This window comes from Siphateles boraxobius, unplaced genomic scaffold (genome assembly GCF_051911475.1).
Source record: "Siphateles boraxobius isolate OS27281-9 unplaced genomic scaffold, OSU_SipBor_1 37, whole genome shotgun sequence".
In the NCBI taxonomy this organism is placed as follows: Eukaryota; Metazoa; Chordata; class Actinopteri; order Cypriniformes; family Leuciscidae; genus Siphateles; species Siphateles boraxobius.
In genome coordinates this window covers 4,235,214-4,259,646 of record NW_027508997.1, presented here as the reverse complement: position 1 = coordinate 4,259,646, position 24,433 = coordinate 4,235,214, and the positions used below count along the sequence as shown (strand labels likewise).

At 37.8% G+C, this 24,433-nt stretch overlaps 3 protein-coding genes across 5 annotated transcripts; all 3 read right to left on the bottom strand.

Annotated features, from left to right (window-relative positions):
* Positions 1 to 353: 353 nt before the first annotated feature.
* Positions 354 to 8,454, bottom strand: LOC143703036 (uncharacterized). 3 transcript variants are annotated; one of them, XM_077197147.1, is made up of 4 exons: positions 6,456 to 8,454; positions 5,700 to 5,824; positions 2,132 to 3,785; positions 354 to 1,432 (listed from the first exon to the last, which is right to left on the bottom strand). In XM_077197147.1, the coding sequence occupies exons 1-4, from the start codon at positions 7,452 to 7,454 to the stop codon at positions 692 to 694; spliced, it is 3,519 nt and encodes a 1,172-aa protein (XP_077053262.1). In that variant the 5' UTR covers positions 7,455 to 8,454; the 3' UTR covers positions 354 to 691. The 3 variants fall into 3 exon arrangements, with proteins under 3 accessions (XP_077053262.1, XP_077053261.1, XP_077053260.1); XM_077197146.1 differs by having other exon boundaries at positions 354 to 3,674; positions 3,759 to 3,785; positions 6,456 to 7,983; XM_077197145.1 differs by having other exon boundaries at positions 354 to 3,785.
* A 93-nt stretch (positions 8,455 to 8,547) lies between these two features.
* ifit8 (interferon-induced protein with tetratricopeptide repeats 8) lies at positions 8,548 to 11,382 on the bottom strand. Its single transcript, XM_077197157.1, has 2 exons — positions 10,888 to 11,382; positions 8,548 to 10,666 (listed from the first exon to the last, which is right to left on the bottom strand). The coding sequence occupies exon 2, from the start codon at positions 10,543 to 10,545 to the stop codon at positions 9,247 to 9,249; it is 1,299 nt and encodes a 432-aa protein (XP_077053272.1). The 5' UTR covers positions 10,546 to 10,666; positions 10,888 to 11,382; the 3' UTR covers positions 8,548 to 9,246.
* Positions 11,383 to 11,532: 150 nt separating this feature from the next.
* comtd1a (catechol-O-methyltransferase domain containing 1a) lies at positions 11,533 to 18,531 on the bottom strand. The gene is made up of 7 exons (XM_077197164.1): positions 18,402 to 18,531; positions 17,902 to 18,014; positions 14,459 to 14,564; positions 14,262 to 14,380; positions 12,390 to 12,444; positions 12,177 to 12,310; positions 11,533 to 11,995 (listed from the first exon to the last, which is right to left on the bottom strand). Exons 1-7 carry the CDS (start codon positions 18,436 to 18,438, stop codon positions 11,843 to 11,845), a joined length of 717 nt encoding a protein of 238 aa, XP_077053279.1. The 5' UTR covers positions 18,439 to 18,531; the 3' UTR covers positions 11,533 to 11,842.
* Positions 18,532 to 24,433: the final 5,902 nt, after the last annotated feature.

Sequence of the window (24,433 nt, the reverse complement as noted above, 5' to 3'; positions counted from 1 at the left end):
TCTCTTACACCATAGGCATGTGTCTTATCCACTGCGCCATCACCACCCCTGATGTCTAAGTAGAGACATCTTAAAATATTAAGCCGTCTTATAGGGATTTTCTGGGTAAGTCTTAAGTGAGTTCTTAGGTAAACACATACACTTATTAAATGCCTTATGATCCTTTATAAATGAATAGCTGCTATGTTAACTAAAGAGAATATGTAAGTGCTGGTTGACAAGTGTTGGAACCAAGGATAAGAAGTGGAGCATCAGACACCCCAATAAACAATTTTTCAAAACTCAGAAGCCCTATTGTAGTTTTATGTCTTATGTAGGAAAATCGCTTGCATTAATACACTAGGAAACACTGATATGCTGGAATATTTATTAAGTTAATATAGCACTATTTTGATACATACATATGGCTGATCACATGTAGCAAAATAAAATCTTATACATTCGTCAAGATTCACACATTCATAATGTACACGTAGATCACAGTGTACGCATGCATCTGCATCGGAAACATCAGACTTCCAGAAAGCAATTTCTAAATTTCATGCTCAACTGAGATCATCTGTCACGCGGGTGTGAGTAATTTATATTGCATTCATCGAGGAAGCTTATTTAATCAGTTTTCACATTCTCTTTTCTCAAGCCATTATTTCTTAGGGGTTTTATTTTTTGACCACTATTTTCTGCTGTTATTCTACACTACATTAGTGGCTTTAGTTGTTTCTTTTGGACCTTTGGTGTCCACGCTGTCCTTCTTGCTGCTCTCTTTGACCTGCTCTGTCTTCTCCAGAGCTTTAGCTTCTGTTTTGGTTAACGCCTTCACTTCATGTTCACCACTGTCTGATTCTTTGTCTTTTGGGACAGTTTCTTCACTTTTAACATCTTTGCTGGTTCCACTGCCATTGGTCGTCACACTATCCTCTTCTTCAGCTTTCTCAAATGTCTTCACTTTGTTTTCTTTAGTATCCTTTTGTTCAGGCTTTGCATCAGATTTTGTTTCCTTGGCTTTGGGGGATTGATTACTCAGTGTTTCATCAACCTGTTTCTCTGTGACTTTAACTTCCCCTCCGCTTGTCACACTTTCCACACTGCTGTCACTTTTGCTATCCTCCTGTTTCTTTGACTTTTCAGGTTGTAATTTTTCTTCTGCAACTTTTGAAAGGTCCCCTTGTGTCTTTTCTGTTTCCTTAGCAAGTTCAACCTCTTCTGTTTTGACGCTGTCTACACTCTCGCCTTTTCTGTCCTCCTGTATCTGTGACTTTTCAGGTTGTGATTTTTCTTCCGTAATTTTATCCGAAATGTGCTCTTCTGTTTCTTTAGGCTTAGCAAGTTCAACCTTTTCTGTTTTGACGCTGTCTACACTGTCGCTTTTTCTGTCCTCCTGTATCTGTGACTTTTCAGGTTGAGATTTTTCTTCCGTAACTTCTTTGGAAATGTGCTCTTGTGCCTCTTCTGTTTCTTTAGGCTTAGCAAGTTTAACCTCTTTTGTTTTGACGCTGTCTACACTGTCACTTTTTCTTTCCTCCTGTATCTGTGACTTTTCAGGTTGTGATTTTTCTTCCGTAATTTTATCCGAAATGTGCTCTTCCGTTTCTTTAGGCTTAGCAAGTTCAAACTTTTCTGTTTTGACGCTGTCTACACTGTCACTTTTTCTGTCCTCCTGTATCTGTGACTTTTCAGGTTGTGATTTTTTTTCCGTAATTTTATCCGAAATGTGCTCTTCCGTTTCTTTAGGCTTAGCAAGTTCAAACTTTTCTGTTTTGACGCTGTCTACACTGTCGCTTTTTCTGTCCTCCTGTATCTGTGACTTTCCAGGTTGTGATTTTTCTTCCGTAACTTTTTTTGAAAGGTCCTCTTGTATCTTTTCTGTTTCTTTAGGCTTAGCAAGTTCAACCTTTTCTGTTTTGAAACTGTCTACACTGTCGCTTTTTCTGTCCTCCTGTATCTGTGACTTTTCAGGTTGTGATTTTTCTTCCGTAACTTTTTTCGAAATGTCCTCTTGTGTCTTTTCTGTATCTTTAGGCTTAGCAAGTTCAACCTTTTCTGTTTTGACACTGTCTACACTGTTGCTTTTCCGGTCCTCCTGTATCTGTGATTTTCCAGGTTGTGATTTTTCTTTTGTAACTTTTGAAAGGTCCTCTTGTGTCTCTTCTGTTTCTTTAGGCTTAGTAAGTTCAACCTTTTCTGTTTTGACACTGTCTACACTGTCGCTTTTGCGGTCCTCCTGTATCTGTGACTTTTCAGGTTGTGATTTTTCTTCTGTAACTTTTGAAAGTTCCCCTTGTGTCTCTTTTGTTTCTTTAGGCTTAGCAAGTTCAACCTTTTCAGTTTTGATGGTGTCTACACTGTCACTTTTACTGTCCTCCTGTATCTGTGACTTTTCAGGTTGTGATTTTTCTTCTGCAGCTTTGGAAAGGGTTTCTTGTGTCTTTTCTGTTTCTTTTAGCTTGGCATTTTTACCCTCTTCCATTGTCACACTCTCTAGACTGCTATCACTTTTGCTGTCCTCCTGTTGCTTTGACTTTTCAGGATGTGATTGTTTTTCTGCAACCTTTGAAAGCTCTTTTTGTGTCTTTTCTGTTTCTTTGGGCTTGACACTTTCACCTTTTTCTGTTTTCACATTGTCTACCAGATCAGCAACTTTGCTATCTTTTACAGACTCCTCAGGTTTTTGTTCCTTTTCCTCTTTCTTTGATTGAGCCACTTGCTTCTTCTCCAAAGGTTTCTCTGTTAATTTGTTGCTATCCTCTTGGTCTTTTTCCAAAGGCTCAGATTGTTTTGTTTCTTCTTTTACAGTCTCAGAGTTGTCTTTTTTTGCAGAGGTCTCCTCCTCTGTGTCCTCTCCAGCAGTCTGTTTTCCACTCTCAGCGTGTTCAGCAGCTGCTGGTTTATCTGGTTTTGGAGAATCTTCCTCTACAGGTTGAACCAGAGTTGTTTCTTTCTCCTTCTCTGCTAATTTTTTAGATTCTTGAGGTGAGATTTTGGAATCTTTGTGTTTATCATCTTCAGTTCTTGGAGAAGTTACCTCCACAGTTTGTCCACTGGGCTTAGCATTTACTTCAGTTGTTGCTTCAGGACTTTGTGGCTCCTGAGATGGTTTGTCTTTTGGTCCAGTTTCTGATTTCTCTGGCATTTGTTGCTTTTCTAACATATCTGGTTTGGGGACATCTTTCTCTATCTCTTTAGCTGGTTTAGCTGTCTTTTTCCCACGTTCTTCTTCAGGTCCATCAACTTTTCTATTCATGTCATCCTTCAGGTCTTTCTGCTCTGTGTCTTTTGTGTCTGTTTCCTTACATTTATCTTGTTCATCAATGGCCTTTTCTGTAGAGCCTTGAGTTGGTTCAGAGTCAGCATCTTTTTGTACCTCAGAATCAACTGGAGTAATTTCAACTGGTTCATCCTCTTTTTCATCACTTGGTTTGACTTCATTTTCCTCTGTCTCTATCTCAGGACTGTGTTCATCGCCATTCTCAACAGCTGGGTCATCAACGTCTTCAGCTTTTTGTGGAGTTTCAGTTTTCTCACTGCTCTCCTCATCTGGTTTGTCACCCTCTCTCCCCTCCCCACTCTTCTCAGAGCCAGAGTCCGATATCTCCACATCTTCTCTAGTTGTCTCTGTAATAATCTCTTCAACAAATTTGTACTGAGGCTCTGCTTTTCGAGTTGCTCCCCCCTGCCTTTTGACACAAGGGAGAGTATAGATGGGTGACTGTCTGTAAATGTATGGTACTGAAATATGTGCATCTGAGATTGTAGAGTACCTTGACTCTTCACCCTCCAAAAGTTTCCTTGAAAAAAGGAAACAAAACATTTCAGAATAATACTCAGATTCATTATGCTCATCTAGTGACATCCCGTAGCCTGGTTAAAACCAGACCCTTCTCAGTCGTAACTGAGTTAGGGTCTGGGGAAGGTTCATTGACCGCTCAAATTCCAAAGGGGCGTCACCAACGGACGTCTCTCAAATGCCTCTGGGCGCTTTTGGATAGACCTAAAACCAATCAGAGCGATCGTCATCTTGTAAAGCCTGCCTCAACGTATGTGATTGGTGCCTCGATTTGGAAAGATTGGAAATGAGCTTGAATGGGCTCTACGTCAGACTAACTTGCAGAGCAAATCTAAATTTGCCGGAAGTTCGTCTGGGTTTTCCCAGGCTAGATAACCTGTGCATTTTACATCTAAGCATTAAGAAACTATAAATCGGACATTTTTTTGACAACATTCATTACAGTCCCCTCGCAGACCCTGATTTCACCAAGTACAACATGTTCCAGAATCAACATCTTTGTTGATTCTGGAACAACATTCCAATAACCAATCATATTTGAGGGACATGTTTAGAGTTTATGTCAAGTTTAGGTTCATAAACTGGGTTTGATGCTTCTACATCAGTGTTATTCACATATAATTTCCCTCTTATTTTAGGGGAAATTTAATGGTAGGGTTAGATTTAGGAATAAGGTTATTATTACATTTTTGGACATGAATGTTGTTTCAGGATCAACAAAATAAGTTGACCCAGGAACGCATCTAACACGGCAAAATTTGTACATGCAGTGCTGTTACAGACAGATTATAATATTGCTATTATATGGCAGTTACGGCACTGCAATGAATGTTATAAAAAAAAAGCTGGTTTCCATGATAACTGTTGCAGAGTTCTGTATTTCTTACAAGGGCTCATTAAAGTAAAACCCCAGCCAGATCCTCTCTCAGTATCTCCTCTGTCATGGGATCAGTGACATGGATGTGGAGATGCTTGACATGTGAACCCTGACACCCTGCCAGTACTTATCGGACATTTCTAGTAATACTATAATTTGGTTCTGATGGCACTGTAATGAATCTTGTCAAAAATGTGTCCTATTTATTGTTTCCTAATGCATAGGCTAAGTCTCACAAGCATACGCATAAACAGACAAGGAAGCCGCCAACAAAATCATGAAATGACACCTAATTCTGCTGAAACTTAAACTCACTGTAATCAAACAACAAATTAACTGAAAACTGGAATAAAAAGCACTAAGTAATGATTATTTGAAATACAAATTAGCATTCCTGTTTAATAAACCTTTCAGTTATGTAGAACATTCAGGTGAAACTCAAAAAAATTTAATATCGTGCAAAAGTTTGTGTATTTCAGTAATTCAAATAAAAAGGTGAAACTAATATATTTAGTATATAACTATATACATATGCATGATTATACTTTTCAGAGGGCTGACATTTCTGTATTTAAAATACTTTTTTTATTGATTTCATGTCATATTCTAATTTTCTGAGATTTTGAATTTAGAGTTTTCATAAGCCGTAAGCCATAATCCTCAAAATGATAACTTTTGCACGATATTCTAATTTTTCGACTTTCACCTGTATCTCGCTTTGCTCACTCTCTAATTCTGTATGTCACATAATAAGTGATTATGCTGCAAGAAGGTTTCTGCAATGACATATAGTATCAAGACTAAACCTTCCAGGTACAAAAAAAATGCACTGTAAAGGAATTGAAAAGATATATATTTTAATTGGATAAACAATAGTAATCTAAAAATACATGAGTAAATAATGATAAATGAGATAAATGAATTTTGTATAATTTTTTTCAGACCTGTTATGAAGACTTCATAACTGAGAGTTTGCTATGAGGTCAACAGTAAAATGGTTTATACAGTATAATCAAAATATTGTTATCAAAGAAGTACCTGTAGGAATAAATTTCAGCATCCAGTGCCACTTTGACATTGAGAAGGTCCTGGTACTCCCTCACATGACTGCTCATGTCATATTTAGCATTTTTCAGCTCGTATTCCAACTCTCTGATTGTGTCCTGCACCATGGACAAAAGAAGTAAACACAATGGAAGTGCATTAGAGAGAGAGAAAACACGTGACATGGTATACTGAATTTTAGATTATGTAGATTATGTATGTATGTTGGTGTATAGTGCTCAGTGTTGGGATAGCGCATTACAAATAACATGAGTTAGGTAATCAGATTACTTTTTTCAAGTAACTAGTAAAGTAACATTACTTTTAAATTTAAAACAAAATGTCTGAGTTACTTTTTCAAATAAGTAATGCAAGTTGTGTCCGTTGCGCAAACATGATGGTTATTGTAGTTCTAGACTAGGCAAGTTCACTTGCACAAAAACAGATTATGTATTCCACAAAATGAATAAAAACAGTGAGATGCAAACTCAGAATATTACGCAAAGGTGAGAAAAAGTAACGAAAATGTAACGTAACACATTTCTTTACATAAAAAGTAACTAAGTAATGTGATTACTTTTTTTCAGGGAGTAACACAATATTGTAATGCATTACTTTTAAAAGTACCTTTCCCCAACACTGATAGTGCTCAACTTAATGTTTCTTGATTTAAACAGAATTGCTCTTATTTCAGATTTCCACACACTAAATGATTAAATGCGAACATTGCATCACATTATATAATCCTACCTGGAAGTGATGGATTTCAGCATTGTGCCGTTGCTCGAGGTCATACAGCTGCCTCTCTAGTGCTTCCCTCACACCTTTCACAGAGTCCAGCTCACTGTTCTTGGACTGCAGCTGTCTCCGATGTTCATTAATCTCTGCTTTAGTGGCCATGAGAGCTTCTCGGTTGACCTCAGCAGCTTTGGTCAGTTTGACGATCTGTGCTCGAAAGCGTTCCTCAGCATATCGGATGTCAGAGTCGGTGTGACCTTCAAGTTGCATCCTGATGTCCCTCAGAGCTGCAGTGACATCACTTCTACTAAAATCACTTATTTCTGCTGTCAAATTACCCTCCTGGACTTGGCCCATCATTTCTGCAACCTCGCTTTCGTGGTTTTTCTTCAAGAATCCGATCTCCTCTTCGAGAGATTTGGCTTTTCTGTCCATGTCTTGCTTGGTTAAGTATGCATCATTAATGCATTTCTTCAATACTGAAATGCTGTCTTCAGCATCAACTCGACCACGAGTCTCTCTTTCATACTTCTCTCTCAAAGTGTCAAACTCGTCCTCCAGATTCTGACGGTTTATTTCAATCTGACACTTTTGAAGGCCAATCTCATGAACTTGCTGCCTCAGACCATTAAGTTCTGATTCATACTCTTTGGACAGAGAGGAAGATGATTTTGCTCTGAGTCGAATGGCCTCGATTTCTCTCTCTAGTGCTCTGTTTTGATTTTCCAGGTGATGAACCTTCTCGATGAATCCAGCGAATCGGTCATTGAGCCCCTGCAGTAATTCTTTCTCACTAATTTTCCTCAGATTCATTCCACTTGCATATTTGTTTGAAAAATCTAAGCTATCAGCCGGGTTTGCGGCGAATTCGGTAAGGGTTTCATTACCTCTCAGTGGTGCTGTGGACCCAAGGCTAAAGGCAGACCTTGAAACTAGTTTCGACGAAGGACGCGGCGTTTGGTACCGGTACTCTTCCCGTGTCCGGCCAGGTGACTGAAGAAAACGTTCCATTGTGAGGCTGGTGCGTTTTCCTTCGCAGTGTTTAGTGAAAATGCTTTCCTTTTTATACTGCAGTAGATGCTAGGTTAGCGGAATAGAGCTGTCCATAGTACAGGTTAAATGCTCAGAATCAGCTGTTCAGCTCAGCATCCTGCGCATTCACTCACTCCTCCACTGATCTCCAGGGAACTGATGTGACGTCACACGAACCCCACTCGTCCGCAGATTCACAACTCATATTATATCTAATATTTTGTTTAAGTTACCGAAAATGGAATATGTATACAATATGTTGTAAAAAGTAGCCTACAGCCTTAATATCATATTTCAAAATCAGAAATTCGAGAAAAAAGAGGTCTATTATTTTTGTCTGAGAATAATATATGGCTGTTAAACTAAATAGCGGATGACAGGCTCATTCCACATTATAGCCTATATATATAAGATTCAGATACAAACAACAAACATTTTAACAGTTTTTTCGAAGATTCCAGTAAACACAAATTAGTGAGAGTAGGCTACGCTAAAGAAAAAAAGAAAACAATAGATGGGCGCGAATTGAGTATAGGCTTAGAATTGCATTATAATCAGTAGGCTAAAACTCCTGTAATTATTAAATATTTAATTATTATTACTTTATATCATACAGTAATATTATGAAATTATTTGTTGTTGATTAATCTTTTCAGAAGCAAATGTTTGCTCCATAGAGTAAACTTTCCCTTATTACAATGATGTAGGATTCAATTACATAAAAATGTCATAATGGCATAATCATCCTTTCAGGACTTTAACTCTTCAAGCAAGTAACTGCCAGTGCCTCATGTATGCATTTATTTATTTATTTATTTTTTAATCACATTATCAGGGCTGATCTGTAAGTCAACCCTGTTCCCATTATGCCTACAAAAATATCAGCATTACATTCTCCTTTTATTAAAGACTTTATGTAGAGTCATGACCTTCAGCACAAAGTTAGTTATGGCTATAAAGTGTAAAACCCCGTTTTAAAAGGCGTGTAATCTTAATGGCTATGCTATTTTTATGATTTAAAATAAAAACATTCATATTACTCAAATTTCTACATTCAGCACACACTCTTTGATTTTCATCAGAACTGTGACAACTTTATTATATGTTGGTGTTATTTAACATTTCCTCTTATTGTAAGATTTACATATATTTTACTGCAGTGACAACATTCCTCAAGCTAGAAAAGTACATGTTTGTGCAACAGAAAAGCACAAGTCAGCTCTCCACTTTCAGTCATGCTGAGCGGTCACTGTGAGCTGGACTGAATCCAACAGCGTAGCTTCCAATAATAAAAACACCCTTCTGCCTTCTTATCTGAATACATTTTACTTTTAACACTTTATTTTTATTGTCTGATATCACTAGTGCTTGTTTCTATTTAGCATATTTTTCATTTTGGTATGTCACCCATTTGCTTTATGACAGCGGCATAAACTGGAATAGAAACAGAAAGAAGGCCCTGCTCAATGATGGGTGCAAACATATCCTGATATATCAATAGTAACCCTTTCTTTTCTATAGAGAAAATTATAAGAAATATTCAATAGTAATGGACTTTAAAGTAAGTAAAGCACACTCCATTTATTTTTTTGTTTTTTATTAGCCTATTAAATAAAAGCAATTCAGCAAACTATATAATCTACATGTCTGCAGACTTTACATATTTTAAATAAAGATTTAAAGATGTGTTTTCATGTTTTATGGGCACTTTCCATAGACATAATGATAGCTCATTGCATTATTGAAGCCTATGAGTTCAACTTGTTCTCTCTCAATCGTTTTTGTTCTCCGTTCCAAAGGAAGCAAGGAACATCCGGATCTCGTATGTGTCCCGTCTGTCACGCTGAAGGACTTTTCTCATTCTGTTTCTGCAACTAAACCATTCGGTGGACACTCGTCCCATCCTCATGCCTTGTTTGTAATGCTCGACCGCAGCTCTCTCGGAGCCCAGCCTGTATAGTTTGAAATCCCCATACATGCGATGCCAGGCTTGACGGTCAGATGGCTTTAGGTCGGGAAGGGCAAACAGCTCAGTGAACTTCTGCTCTGCTTTAGCCGTCTGCTTTAGTTCTGCATACCTCTGTGCCAACTCCAGCTGTGGGTATATGTGACCTGGGTTTAAACTGGCACCCTTCTCTAAATGGTGAACACAAAGGCCCAACAACTTTGGATTGTGTATGTCTTCAATCTGCATGGCTTTCCAGCGGTAATTGTTAGCAATCTCGTGATGTAAGCGTGACGAGTCTGGCGCTTTCTTCAGCATTTTAATCAACACCTCCAGGGCCGTGTCATAACGCTGCTCTTTCTTCATGAACTTTGCAACACGCAAAACAACGCTGAGGTTATCCGGAGCCATTGTGATGGCTTGAGTCATGTACTGCCATGCCTCTGCATTCTTTTCATTCTTGTAGCACTTGAACCCCAGATACACGTGAATCATTGCATTGTTCGGGTCCAGTTTCAGAGCTTTCTTTAACCGGAGCACAGCTGGAGACTCTTCAAAACGCACACGCTTGTACTGGCCAATCTTCAGTCCCTCCAGACGGAACAGAGAAAAGGCAAAGCCTGTATTCCATTCCTTGTCATCCGGCTCTTTCTGTAAAGCTTCAAGGAAACTCTCCTTTGCCCTGACGTAGGACTTTCTAGAAAACTTGAGAAGCGACCAGGCTTTTTCACTCTGAACTTCTCTGTGAAGCTCTGTTGGAGATGAGGTGGGGAAAGCCTTAAGGATTTCATTTACTTTCTCTGCGTACTTCTCAGACTCAGTCGCATTGCCCATGAGACTGTGCACCCAGGCCAGGTTTCCATACATCACTATCACATTCCTGTCATCGTCCGGATGTTCCTCCTCTGCTAGTTGCAGGCTCTTAAGCGCCTCGTCGTTAAAACCTTGCAAATGTTTAACGAAGGCCAAAAAATTTAAATCTCTTTGTTTCAAGTTTCCTACATACTCGCCGTTTACAGAAAGTTTTTCACGAACTTTCACTTCGAGAAAGTTAAGATCAGCATCCTCCTTTAGCAAGCCCCATGTAAAGTGGCAGGACAACAGTTTAAGATCGTCCTCAGACATTTCCTTATTGTTTAAATCACAAATGGATGCAAATGTGGCCAATGTACATGTTTCCTTTGAATCCTTACCTACTTTGTTTACAGTAGCCTATATCTGACTGACCACTTGTTTTCAATTGGATCTGAAAAACAAAATTAAATGATCAATCAAATATAATTTGCATATTCATTTTAAATTAAATCTTATTTAAAAGTTTTTTTTAGATCAAAAGTAATCACTGATAGAATTTTATTTTTTTTCAAAAGTTGTAGCAATATAGTTTCTATTATTGATGTAAAGCAGCTTATTTTATTTGTAGAATACGTATTAATGCACATTATGACAACAGATTTAAAGTCTTACCTTCTACAAATCTTTGAGCTCATCTGCTGTTCATCGAAACAACATTCTTGGTTTTATATGGTATCGTTAGGTAACAGATCATTGCAATAACGAGTTACGTTTCACTTTCCACATATTGCTCTGATTAAAGATAAACGAAACTTGAGTCCGTATGGTCAACAACACGTCAAAATGTAACATGCATGAGTAAACTTCCTTTAAGAAGGAAAGCATGAGTAAAGCATGAGATGAGCATGAGTGATCATGAGTAAACTACCTTTACTTATGCTAACGAACAATTCTTGAGTAGGTAAGGGAAATGTAAAATTGCTATAAACAACAGAAAGAAATGTTTAAAATGTATAGCCTATCATAGATCAAGATTCAGATATACGTTTATTTAATATGGATTACATCAGTTGTCACTTTAAATATAAATTAAAGATAGTACAGTACAAAAAATAATTACGTTGCACACAATTAAATAAGTAGGCTACTATTGTTTTATCAAAGGAGAACTAATTTGAAAGGGAAGAGTAATGACGCCATCTAGTGGCCAAACCTTATGACGCTGCAAGGCTTAGCAAAAAATGGTTTCAGCAGCTTTATAAAATGTATTAATAATTTTTATGGTTGCAGGCCATAGTTTTCATGAACACCAGACAATTCAGTTGACAATGTGATTATTTATTCAGTGAATAGTGTATTTAAAATAACAATAATAATTGATTGTCAACGCGTAAACCAGGGGTGCCCAATCCGTTTCCTGGAGATCTACCGGAGCTGGTCAAGTAGAACCAGTTACATATACCTACCTGCAAAATTGAGCTCCAACCCTGATAAAACACAACTGAATCAGCATCACTATAATTACAGACAGTTGTGTTGAGCATAGATAGGGAACAGGAACAGGATTGGGCACCCCGGTGTAAACGGTCTTTCTATAGATTATTTATTTATTGTTAACCAATGTGTGTTATCTTTTGACAGCCAATGTCAGGCCATCTCCAACAGTGAGCATACTGAGATCAATCCGCTCATCTTTGTGTAACTTCTTGTTAAGTTTGTCTATGGTCTGTGAAGAAAGGTCACCTTCAGCTGGGTTAATGACATTACCACCCCAGAGAACCTGAAGAGCAGAAAGACACCAGCTTACTCACAACCAAAGAGCAAAGGTAGGAAAATATTTGCTTTATTTATCTTAATATTTTTAGGATTACTTATCTAAATGAATCTGTAAAATGTAGCATACAGCATGTATTTACGTATGGGCTCATTTCAAAACTAAATAGCGTGCACTGCATACTTACATTATCGATAGCTACAATGCCACCCTTTCGAACAAGCTGGAGTGACTTTTCATAGTATGTGTCATAATTCTTCTTGTCAGCGTCAATGAACACAAAGTCATACGTTCCAGCTTCACCAGCACTTAGGAGTTCATCTGTAAAGACACAATGTTTTCTTTCTATATCTCCACTTGAAATAATAATAATAATAATGATAATGTATTTCATCTTTACCCAAGGTATCAACTGCAGGTTTAATGTGAATATCTATTTTATCCTCCACTCCAGCCTAAAACAAAGATAGTTTGAAGTTATTTATTTGTTCTAATTTTACTTTGTAAATTCATAGTGAATAACAAAACATCCCTTATTCCCTTATCAGTTATCTTTGCTTTTCCAGACATGTAAGTTTGCTTTATGATTGGGTGCTATTTTATGCCATTATAAAACTATAGAATAAATAGAGGAAATTGTAGATAAAGCACTTTGCTGATTGGCTTTGTGCAGATATCAGCACTCAGATGTACAATCACATCGGTCTCAATCAGCAATCAGTGTGAAGTCTGATGGACATTTCTGCATCTCTGCCGTTAATCGTTACTGGTCAGCTGGACTTTATTGTGATGACTGTGTTCTTGCATTGGCAGGCAGTAATCAGTATTGAAACTGATATGTGGAGGTGTATGTGGAGGAGCAACTTCACAGATACGGTTGTCTGAGGCCCATGACACACTGGCTGCGTGGCGTGAGCGTGACGTTTCTGTTGCGTGTCAGCTGCGTCGCGTTTTCTGTGTCTTTGTACACCAGAAACGTCTCTGACGCGGCGCTGCTGACACGGATCACCCTTGTTCGACATATGGAAGAGAGTTGTGGAGGCCCTATACTTCGTGTTAAGCATAAATATAAAGCCTACTGATAAAGACACTGTCAGCATTATTATTGACAGCAAAATAGACTACAGAATATTTCGTTCTGCATTGACAGTGCAATATTTGAAAATTGATAATTAGGCCGCCTATTTATTTATTTATTTTTAAATTAGGCTTATTTATATCTGAATTTGTGAAAACCTAGACTTTCAACCATCAAAATGTAATTTATTTATATGTAGCATATTCGTGTACAAAATAACATATAAACAGCTTTTCCTATTCTATTTTGCCTTGAAACGCTTCCAACACGTTTGCGTGTCGCGTGAAAAATAGGCGTCGGTTCTATTTCTAGAATGCACGCGTTTTCCTGAGACGCGCGTGTTACGCAGGCAGTCTGCAAACTCTAACCTGTTAACATGGGAGCCGAAATAAAAACGGACACGCCACGCAGCTGAGACGCTTACGCCACGCAGCCAGTGTGTCATGGGCCTAAATAGAACAGACGCCTATTTTTCACGCGACACGCAAGCGTGTTGGAAGCGTTTCTAGGCAAAATAGAATAGGAAAAGATGTTTATATGTTATTTTGTACACGAATACATATAAATAAATTACATTTTGATGGTTGAAAGTCTAGGTTTTGACAAATTCAGATATAAATATAGGCCTAATTTAAAAATAAATAAATAAATAGGCCTAATGATCAATTTTCAAATATTGCACCTGTCAATACAGAACGAAATATTCTGTAGTCTATTTTGCTGTCAATAGCCTACTGCTGACAGTGTCTTTATCAGTAGGCTTTAGGCTATATTTATGCTTAACACGAAGTATTGGGCTTCCACAACTCTCTCCCATATGTCGAACAAGGGTGATCCGTGTCAGCAGCGCCGCGTCAGACACGTTTCTGGTGTGCAAAGACACAGAAAACGCGACGCAGCTGACACGCAGCTGACACGCAACAGAAACGTTACGCTCACGCCACGCAGCCAGTGTGTCGTGGGCCTAAAGCAATGATATGTCCTACTAAAACAAATGACTTCAGCTGCATAGGCTGCATTAAAATGTAGCTACTATTCAGGGCTGCGTTTCCCAAAAGCATTTTGAGATAAGTTGATTGTTGAGAACATTGGTGGTAATGGCCTCCATGATCAACTTGGACTTACAATGCTTTTGGGTAACCCTGTCCTGAATAGTTTTGCAAACTTGGTGAATTGTGTTTTGCTTTGGTTTACCTCTATAAAATATGGCTTGCCTATTTTCACATATTCCTCACTAATTTCGCAGGCCACCACGCGTCCATTCTCAGGAATTACCAGAGCCAAATTTAAGGCGTTGTATCCTGTGTACATACCTAAGACAGATGCAAAATGTGTTTTATAGGTAAGCAGTAAATTACATAATTTTCATGAATTATATTACTTGTACGCACCAATCTCAATAGTTTTATTGGATTCTATTAGTTTTGCAAGATTAGCCATAAACTGAGCCTGTTCAGATGCCACCATCATCAGATTCTTGGAGTCCTCCATAGTTCTCTTAAATCAGAAATAGACAGATGAAAAAAGTCAGACATTTTTCCTTCTATTGACCTCTAGCTTTAGTGTGTGATACTACACATGAAGACTCCTATACAGTAGAGTTTAAAAGTCGCATGAAATTTAAATGTACATGTACATTGGAAATTAACTGAATTTTAGATTTCTGAAAAAAGGACATTTATTATATATAAATATCTATTTTTTTTTAAGATTCAAATTTAACAGATTTGTATCACTGCATTTGTGAACTCCTTTTTACAAATGGTCAGATGTTCTTGCTTCCATTGAAGCACAAGATGGAGCTCATGCCAGCTCAATTGTTTCTAAAGTAAAAGAGAGACTTCTAAATACAGAACATGTGTTTATATATATATATATACACAGACACACACACTCACCGGTAACTTACACCTGTTCAATTTCTCATTAATGCAAATGTCTATTCAGCCAATCACATGGCAGGAACTCAATCCATTTATACCTGGTACACATTGTACATTTTTTGGCTGTCCCAGACGAAAGGTGACCAATAGTGGTGATTTCTGTGGTTGTTGTACAGTAAGAGAGGTATAAAGACGGCCATTGGCACGGTCTTGCAACCAAAGATAGCCTGCGATCAATTTTTTGACAGTGTCAGAAATTTAGCATGATCATCTCACAGTATGTTTGCTGATACGACCTAGGTCTACCGACTAGCCAATAAAAATGCAACATTAAATGGCGTATATTTCAACGCAACATAGTGCTAAAACTACTTACCTCAAGCTCCATAAGCAAAATTGGCATGGCAAGTTAGCCTCTGTTCCCCAGCCATGATAACACATCAATTATTTGTTTATCACTAGCGCATGCTGATGACGTTTGATTCTTCTATACTAACTTGTATCGTGTCCTATACGATTCAATAGGTGTCAGCATCGTGCAGTCTACATGTCGAACCCAAGTTTATTATATTCATGTCATACAGTGTGATTTGTAATGATCTTATAGGATTGAAAATCGTACAGTCTGTAGCATGTAGACAGGTTCAAGACTGAATGTTCAAACTGAGGATCAGAATGGGGAAGAAAGGTGATTTAAGTGACTTTACAACATTGCATGGTTGTTGGTGCCAGATGGGCTGGTTCTGAGTATTTCAGAAACTGCTGATCTACTGGGATTTTCATGCACAATCATCTCTAGGGTTTACAGAGAACAGTCTAAAAAAGGAGAAAATATCCAGAGAGCGGAAGTTCTGTGAGCGAAAATGCTTTGTTGATGTCAGAGGTCATAGGAGAATGGCCAGACTGGTTCGAGCTGATAGAAAGTGACAACCGAGGTCTGCAGAGGAGCATCTCTGAACGTAAAACACGTTGAACCTTGAAGCAAATGGGCTACGGCAGCAGAAGACACACCTGTGCCACTCCTGTCAGCTAAGAACAGGAAACCGAGGCTACAATTCTCATGGACTCAACATTGGAAAAATGTTGCCTGTTCACATGAGTCTTGATTTCTGCTACGACATTCAGATAGGGTGAGAGTTTGGCATAAACAACATGGACACATGGATCCTGCCTTGTATCAACGGTTCAGGCTGCTGGTGGTGTAGTGGAGTGGGGGATGTTTTCTTGGCACACTTTGTGCCCCTTCGTACTAATTGAGCATTGTTTAAATTCCACAGCCTACCTGAATATTGTTGCTTACCGTTCATCCCTTTATGACCAAGTGTACCCTTCTTCTGATGGCTGTATAGCTTCCAGAAGGAAAATGACATGTCACAAAGCTCAAATCATATCATACTTGAACATGACAATGAGTTCACTATACTCAAATGACCTCCATAGTCACCATTCCAATAGAGCACTTTTAGGATGTGGTGGAACGGGAGATTTGATTTGTGGATATGCTGCTGACAAATCTACAGCAACTGCGTGATGCTGTCAGGTCAATATGGACCAAAATGAGGAATGTTTTCTGCACTTTTTACTTCACTGTTAAATTTATATATAAATAAAATGCATGAAATTAAAAGAGAATGCAAAACATAAGCATTTTCACAACTGGTTTCTAAGACTTTTGAATCCTGCCTTTACACATTTATTTACTTAAAGGGGTCATATAATGCCATTTTTATACACGTTATGATTCTTTAGGGTCTAAATGAAAAGTTTGTAATATACTTTAATTAAAAATTATCATTAGTATTGTAAGAAAACACTAATTTTACCTGGTCAAAAACAGCTATGTTTTCAGCATGCCATTTAAGTGCATGTGTCTTTAAATGATAATGAGCTTTCCTCACCCCGCCCCTGTGTTCTGTGTGGCGTTTTTACACAACAGTTGAGGGTATATTTTGGAAAAAGAATGGCAGCGTGTATCTCTGAGGACACATCTGTGCAATCGTATCAATTTGAACCAGAGTCGGACCAGGAACAAGATGTCGTTAGACAAGTAAGGCTCGAACAGGACGTTTCTGAATGGTTGGTTAACGTAATGTCACTTTGATCTATCTTTGTATGTACTGGCAGGGTAGAGTGGTGAGATAGGAACGCTATGTGTTTACTGATGTATATGTTAGTTCATTGACAGATTGATGTTACAGCTAATGGTCATGAAAAACTTTTTGTAGGCTTGTCAGTGATGTGTAACGTTATCTATCCAGTGTTAGGTACTGTCAGAAATGATTCACGCAAACGTTGATCGTGGGGAATATTCCCTTCGAAAACAAAACTCAGCCACTGCGTCTTCAGCGGTTCGTATTTAGGAACACCAAAATGACTGCTGTGTTCCTTATTACACCCAAGAACAGAACACCACAATCGCTTAGACGCCATTCTGCTCCAGCATATCAACAATGGCGGACTACGACGACAGCTCGCTCAAAGCGGGCAAAGAACGTATTTGGGGCGGGTCTGTGTTGAATTGCTGCTGTTAGTTATCAATCGTGGGAGGGGCGTCCGATCTAGTGACGTCACAAGATCGAACGGCTCAATTTGAGGCAGGGGAAAACATATTAGCAGATTAAAACAAAAACACTGGATGGATTTTTATCATGATGGTTGTGTACAGGCACTGCCAACACACATTTCAGTACAATCAATTTGTAAAAGTACATGTACCATTATATGACCCCTTTAAAGGATTAGTTCACTTCAAAATGAAAATCGTCTTTATTTACTCAAATCTGTATGAATTTCGTTCTTCTGATGAACACAAAGGAAGATATTTTAAAGAATGTCAGTAACCAAAAAGTTGATGGAAGTGAACTATTCCTTTAAGTTATTTTCTTCATTTCACAAAATGAATTTGCTTATTTTGTGGTACATGTGTGTCCTTAAGGTGCTTTTCTACCCACCAGTCGTAGTTTGGTCAGCACTGGATGTTCTCTCAGAGAGTTATTCACCACGTACTGCAGCAGAGGATCATCTCCTTTGTGACTCTTGCTGATTAGAGCCGACTGGCATAGTCCTACACATAAAGTGAACTAACATTAGTTAAATAGAATTAACCATTGCTGGGGAAATTAATGCACATAATTTCAGAATAGGAGAGCCTACAGTATTATGAAACAGCATTTGTAGAGTTTGTTTATTAGGTTGGCATTTACCCGCTGCAAAATTTCAGCTTATTAAAATGCTCATTATCATAACACGCACTAGGTGGCCTATAAAAAGATGTCTTAGCACAACTTCTAGGCACTCAAATTAACTTTAATCGATGAGAAGCAGTGTTACCTTCAGGCCAAAACACTCCAAAATGTCAAGTAACTGCATTTATCAAGCAAAATATTTCAATGCATTGTCAAATTTCCCATGTGAGCGTAAATAGTCATAATGTAAGGGGACATAAACATACCTGTTAATGCCAAGAGGAGGATAAAAGTACAAAGCATCTTAAAGTCAGGTGCCAGACTTAATCAACAGAAACAAAAAGAGAAAAATGAAATTGTGACTTGTGCAAGTGACGCACAAATGTAGACTAGCTGTAGTGGAAAGTCCAAGTTTTGTTTGTTTTGCCTCCTCAGATAAATAAGATACTGCTGTTTGCATGGTATTGATTTGATCAAAGTTTTGCTTACGAGTACTTTTGTTCAATGGCTATTGGATATAGAATGAGAATAACCTGAATAGAAAGCTTGATACAATCTAGGAAATATGGCGTATGACATAATTTGCAAGAGCTGTGATTTTGAGACATTTCAAGAGGCTTTCACAGGCTGGTTTAAATTCATTTTCAATGTCATCACAGATTGAATGGTGAAATGACACAATAAATCTCTATATTTGCCAAGAAGCCATTGATTATCATGAATTAATGATTTATCGTCGAGTTAATGAATATTTCATCAGAGTGGACATTCCAGCATGAGGACATTGCTTTACCACACATCTTATGATGTTGTAAAATCAGTAATCAATTTATGAGTAATAGCTTATGTTGACAGTATGACAATACAGACATCAATAGCCCTGGATATCACTGAACAACATATACTGTATCTGTAAAGTTGTATTATATTATATTATATTATATTATATTATATTATATTATATTATATTATATTATATTATATTATATTATATTATATTATATTTTATAATTATATTATAAACTAAGACCCAAAAGGGATTGTGTTAAGAATAAAAGCAGTGTTTTTTTTAGTATCATTGATAGTTTGTATAGTTGTATAGTTGTATAGTATTCTGTAAAACAGGTTGACATGGTAAACAATGGTAACAATTCTAAAATGGTAACAATGAAAACAACTATTTAGGTCATAGATACTGTTGTCAGTTCATACTGCAGATGTGATAAGATTTATTATATAAATTTTGTACATATTCTATAATTAATAAAAAAGAGGGGGGGGGGAAAAGAAGAAAAAATAGACCTGTTTTCTTGTCTGTTCATGTGACGTTCGACATATTTAATATATTAATTTTTTTCAATTTAATTTGAAAGTTTTAGCACTCTTGTACTTGGTTCTCCTCCTTTCATTGGTCTCATGGATACGGTCCACCCAGGGAGGGGACAATCTGTTGTTATCCTTCTGAGATCAGAACCATATCTGGCCAACTCCCAGTCCTGTGCTGGTGTAAGCAGGCCAGATGAGGTGGCAGCTGGTGTTACCCTCTCCCCAGCCCTGACAAAATGATGTCTTCTTCACAGGGCATATGGTGCTTGCAGTGGGTGATCCCGCTGGAGATGGCGTCTGCTATGGCCTTCAGGACTTTGTCATGATGATAACGCCCCTCACTCAGGCCTCTTGAAAAACTGCCTTCCCACAACAGAAAAAGTTGGATGGGCTCGGTAGTTCGTCATAGACTGCCTGGATTAAGTTTATTTGATGGGGCTCATTTTTTTTTAATTTTTATCATGAATATGTTTTGTTTTATGGCTAGATAAAAGTAAATGGAAGTGTTTTAGTACACATAGTGGATGACAGAATGTCTATGCAAACCTTCAACAAAGTGAGAGCATGAGAGGGTGTCTCTGGCTTGTTTTTGCCTGTGTAGTACAGAGCGTGTTCATTTCAATATTGCCCAACTTAATGAAATGCGTTTTAATTGTCAGTCTTTGCAGTAATGTGCATGCACGTTGCCAGCAGAACATTGCCTCCCACACACAGTAATGAACTGAAAGTGTAAGTGTGTCATATGGTAAAATTGTTTACTTCATCTCATTACTGGCATTTCGAACGGTACATTTGCCTGTGTGTGTGTTTCACAATGAGAGAACCAAAGCACAATGCTAAGAAGAACACATTCCCAGTATCAGAGACTGGGTGGTGGGGCGTTCTCAAAGGAGAGGCCTACTTCCTCTGTCGATTCGTTAATTAGGTATTCACGGATGCAAACAAATCTCCCTGCCCACACGTAAGTCATCAACAGTGAAATATGGGGCATGACTACTGCTGTCTTTGAGTCTTGCTCTTGCTGTGTTTAATGACAAGAAGAGATGCCTGTAAATAACAGTTCAAATCCACCCGCAGAAAATAAGATGGTGTGTTCTCGTATCCTCTCTCCACCATTGCTCCGGGAATCTTACGTGACGCTAATTGTTCCTGCTACTTGTGCCAAGTACCCACTGTTCTTCGACACAATCTACAGACAGGGCCCGGTCCCTCGGCTGCTCTCGTGTCTGTTTAAGGACTGAAAGGATGCGTCTTGCCATCTGTAGAGAGTGTTTCTCTTCCGTTTCCCGGCCCTGATTGTATTTGCTCTTCCTTTGACTGTCAGTGCACCATCTTGATATATGCTCACAAACCCTCTCGGAGGCTTTGAGTAAGGAATACATGAAAAAAAGCCCTCCGCTACCGAAAGAAGAAAGGAAAATACATACGAAACTGTTAATATGAAACAAAATAATTCAAGAGGTTGCTCCTTTGGTTTCTTCAAATGGAACAGATAAATAGAGTTGTATTTTGTAAAAATGCATTACTATTACACAGAAGCTGTTGCAACAACTTTTTTCTAATGTGCAATTAGAGCTGGCTGCCTAATTTAGACAAAGATACACATTTCCATACAGTTGCAGTAAAGTTTTTGTGTCTGTATTTAGAACATATTTCCGTTGTGTATCTATGTATATATGTGTGTGTATATATATATATATATATATATATACAAATATATGTATGTATATATGTATATATACATATTGTTTCATGTATATACACTTTTTAGTACATTGTTTCTGGAAGCAGAAAATGCGGTACTTGCTGTCTTGCAGCAAGTGGCACTGTTGTCTACACAATTTCACAGAAAGAAACAGCATAAAATAATAACTATAATATAGTGATCACAAAGACAGATAACACTAACAGAGAGTTTATATATCAGGAATTAGATTTTTATATACATTGTATATTTTTTTATTTAATAAATAATAATAATAATAATAATCATGAACACATGGATCATCGTCATCATCATTATTATTATTATTATTTTGTATTTAGTTTTAAACCCCAAAGGCACAGCAACATTACAAGGTCATGATTTTACTTTTTCATTTCATTTTAATTATGATCTTATAAAATAAATGTAATAGTGTTTTTGTTTACAAAAAGGTAACTAGAATAGGAGTAATGATATTAAGCAAGTATGCAAACAGTACAAGTACCAGTGTTAGATGAGGGCTTGTATATATCAGAAATAAGCTGGTACAATTGCTGTATTCTACCTTTGTATCTCTTCTGCATTGTAACAAAGTGCTGAACCTGTTCTGCATAAAATTACGGGTGAGTGGCAGGTGCAGTTGTTTGACTTTCAAATCACTTAGGCATCTTTTTTTTTATTAACCTTGCATGTAAATAAATACAGATTTCAATTTCTATGGAGTTGCACGTGGAAATGACAGTCCTCAAAACATCAAACAAACTGCTTCAGGGCAATCGCACCATCGCAAGCCCTCTAATGTGAAAGGCACTGACACCTGAAGCAAGGTGCAAAAAAGACAAATGTCATTTTTTCAGAAACAATTAGTGAGAGAGCCTTCAGATTTGAGGACAGCTTGTCTTTCCAGGCTGTCGGCTCTTCTCTATGGCAGTGCAAGGATGCTGTGGAGCTCAGGCTTATATCACTCGCTGCTGACATCTCCCTGTCTGAGCAAGGCAGGCCTCTATAGTGCTACATGTACACACACACACACACACACACACACACACACACACACACACACACACACACACACACACACACACACACACACACACACACACACACACACACACACACACACACACACACACACACACACACACACACACACACACACACCTTCACATACGGCAAGAAAACCTTCCTCACCTGAATATTAAACATTGCTGAGATCGCTGTTGCTTTTAAAATGATGTTGTTTCTGTGTTTTCTTCTTTAAAGGCAGCAGTATTCAGGACTACGCAAGAGACGTTGTATCTCTTATTATATTACTGACCTTTTCAGAACAACATCATGAGTCCATTCAGATTTAAATGCTTCAAAAATATATTTTGATATCCGTTTAAATGTTGACTCCATGGATTCATGTACAGGAAATAACCAGTTACAACTAATCAGGTATGCTCTGATGTCTCTTGATGGATCTAGCATTCAGTTATGTATGTAGATAGCATAATTTTCATACAGCTAAATGCATAAAGATTAGTTTTTATACTGTTTTTATATTACTTATATTACAAACCAGGGCAGCTAATAATAATACATAATTACAAATATTCTTGTCATTTCTGACACTTCTTTATAAAGTAGAAAATCTAAATAGTTTTAAAACCATTAACATAACCATTTGAAAGTTTAGGATATTGATCATGTATACTGTAAAAACAGTAATATTGTGAAATGTTCTTACAATTTGTATATACATATAATGTATATTCTAATATGCTGATTTGGTGCTTAACATTTCTTATTATCATAATTTTTTGTGTGAAAAATATGATACATTTATATGAAGCACTTATATGAAATAAACATCTTGTTGAAAAGTCTTCACTATCACAATATATAAATGCAGCCTTGCTGAATAAAAGTATTAATTTACTTAAAAATAAAAACTTACTGGCCCCAAACCTTTGAATGGTAGTATACAGTATGTCATATATAACTTCAACGGACATAAAAAGTAGATAAATTAGAAAATCCAAATTGAAAACCCCAAATGTAAAGTATATTTTGGATATAAATTGTCCCACCCACTTGTCTTTTACAGAAGCGCTTCCTTGCAAAAAGCCTCTAACATATGTGATAGGAAGCTTTAATTCCTTTATCTCCATACTGCTGACACCAGGGCTATTTACACCACCCAGTGAGTCTGAAATGAATGTCCTTTTGTACAAAGTCACTTCATTTTCCTTCCCCATTATTCTTGGTTCTGCCTGTGAATGTCCTGTAATTGCCATAGTTGAAGTGCTAATGATAATGTTATAACTTGGATCAATTTGCTGTGGCAATTGGACCTTTTTAATTGAGTCGATTATCAAGCCTGTGTGTGTTGAAGCTTACAGAGCCAGTGCCAGAGAGAGCGCACCCCAGGTCAAGCGTATGTGTGTATAATGTGGGGTTTAAGTGCCCCGGGCCGCAGATAAGTGTTTGGGGCAGAGATGGAGGAGAAGACGAGGAGACGAGGGCAGATCATAGAGCCTCCGCTGTAATATTCACTGACAATCACCACATATGAAGTTAATCCAATCATGAAGAGATGCCTTACTTTCATCAGCCTCAGACACACTAGCATGAGGTCAAGAGCAACTTGTATTAGCACAATGATGTCAGAGAGAAATGGTGTAGATAATTGACTTTCAGTTCCTTTCAGAAGAAACCCTGACAGCCAGTCGGCCTTATGCAAAACAAAAATGATTGCCAACTGTGTGCTTAACAACGTCCAAACTCTTGGGATGTCGGGTCCTATTCCTCAGTTGTTCTCCGTCTAGAGCAACGGATAGCCTTGTTGAGTAATCTCAAACGGAGCAGGAATGCCAACATGTCGCTATGGTGAAGTATGTCTGAAGACTCGCAGAAGACTCAGGAAGCATGACTGCAGGTCTGTGTCATATCATGCTTGCACTTGTCTGATGAGTTCCTGCTTCGGAGAGAGATTGCCCGATGATTTGATCTACTTGATTAGCAGCTAGAAACGGCTATTCACGATCATATCCATCAGCTTTATGTGCTTTTCTTAAAGCTGTTAATTCACCCAACAATGAAAATTATGTCATTCCAAATCCGTAAGATTTTTGTTCATCTTTGCAACACAAATAAAGATATTTTTGATGAAATCAGAGAGCTTTCTGTCCCTCCACTGGCAGACAACGCAACCACTTTTAAGCCTGAGAAAGGTAGTAAAGACATCATTAATGTAATCCATGTGACTCCAGCGGTTTAACC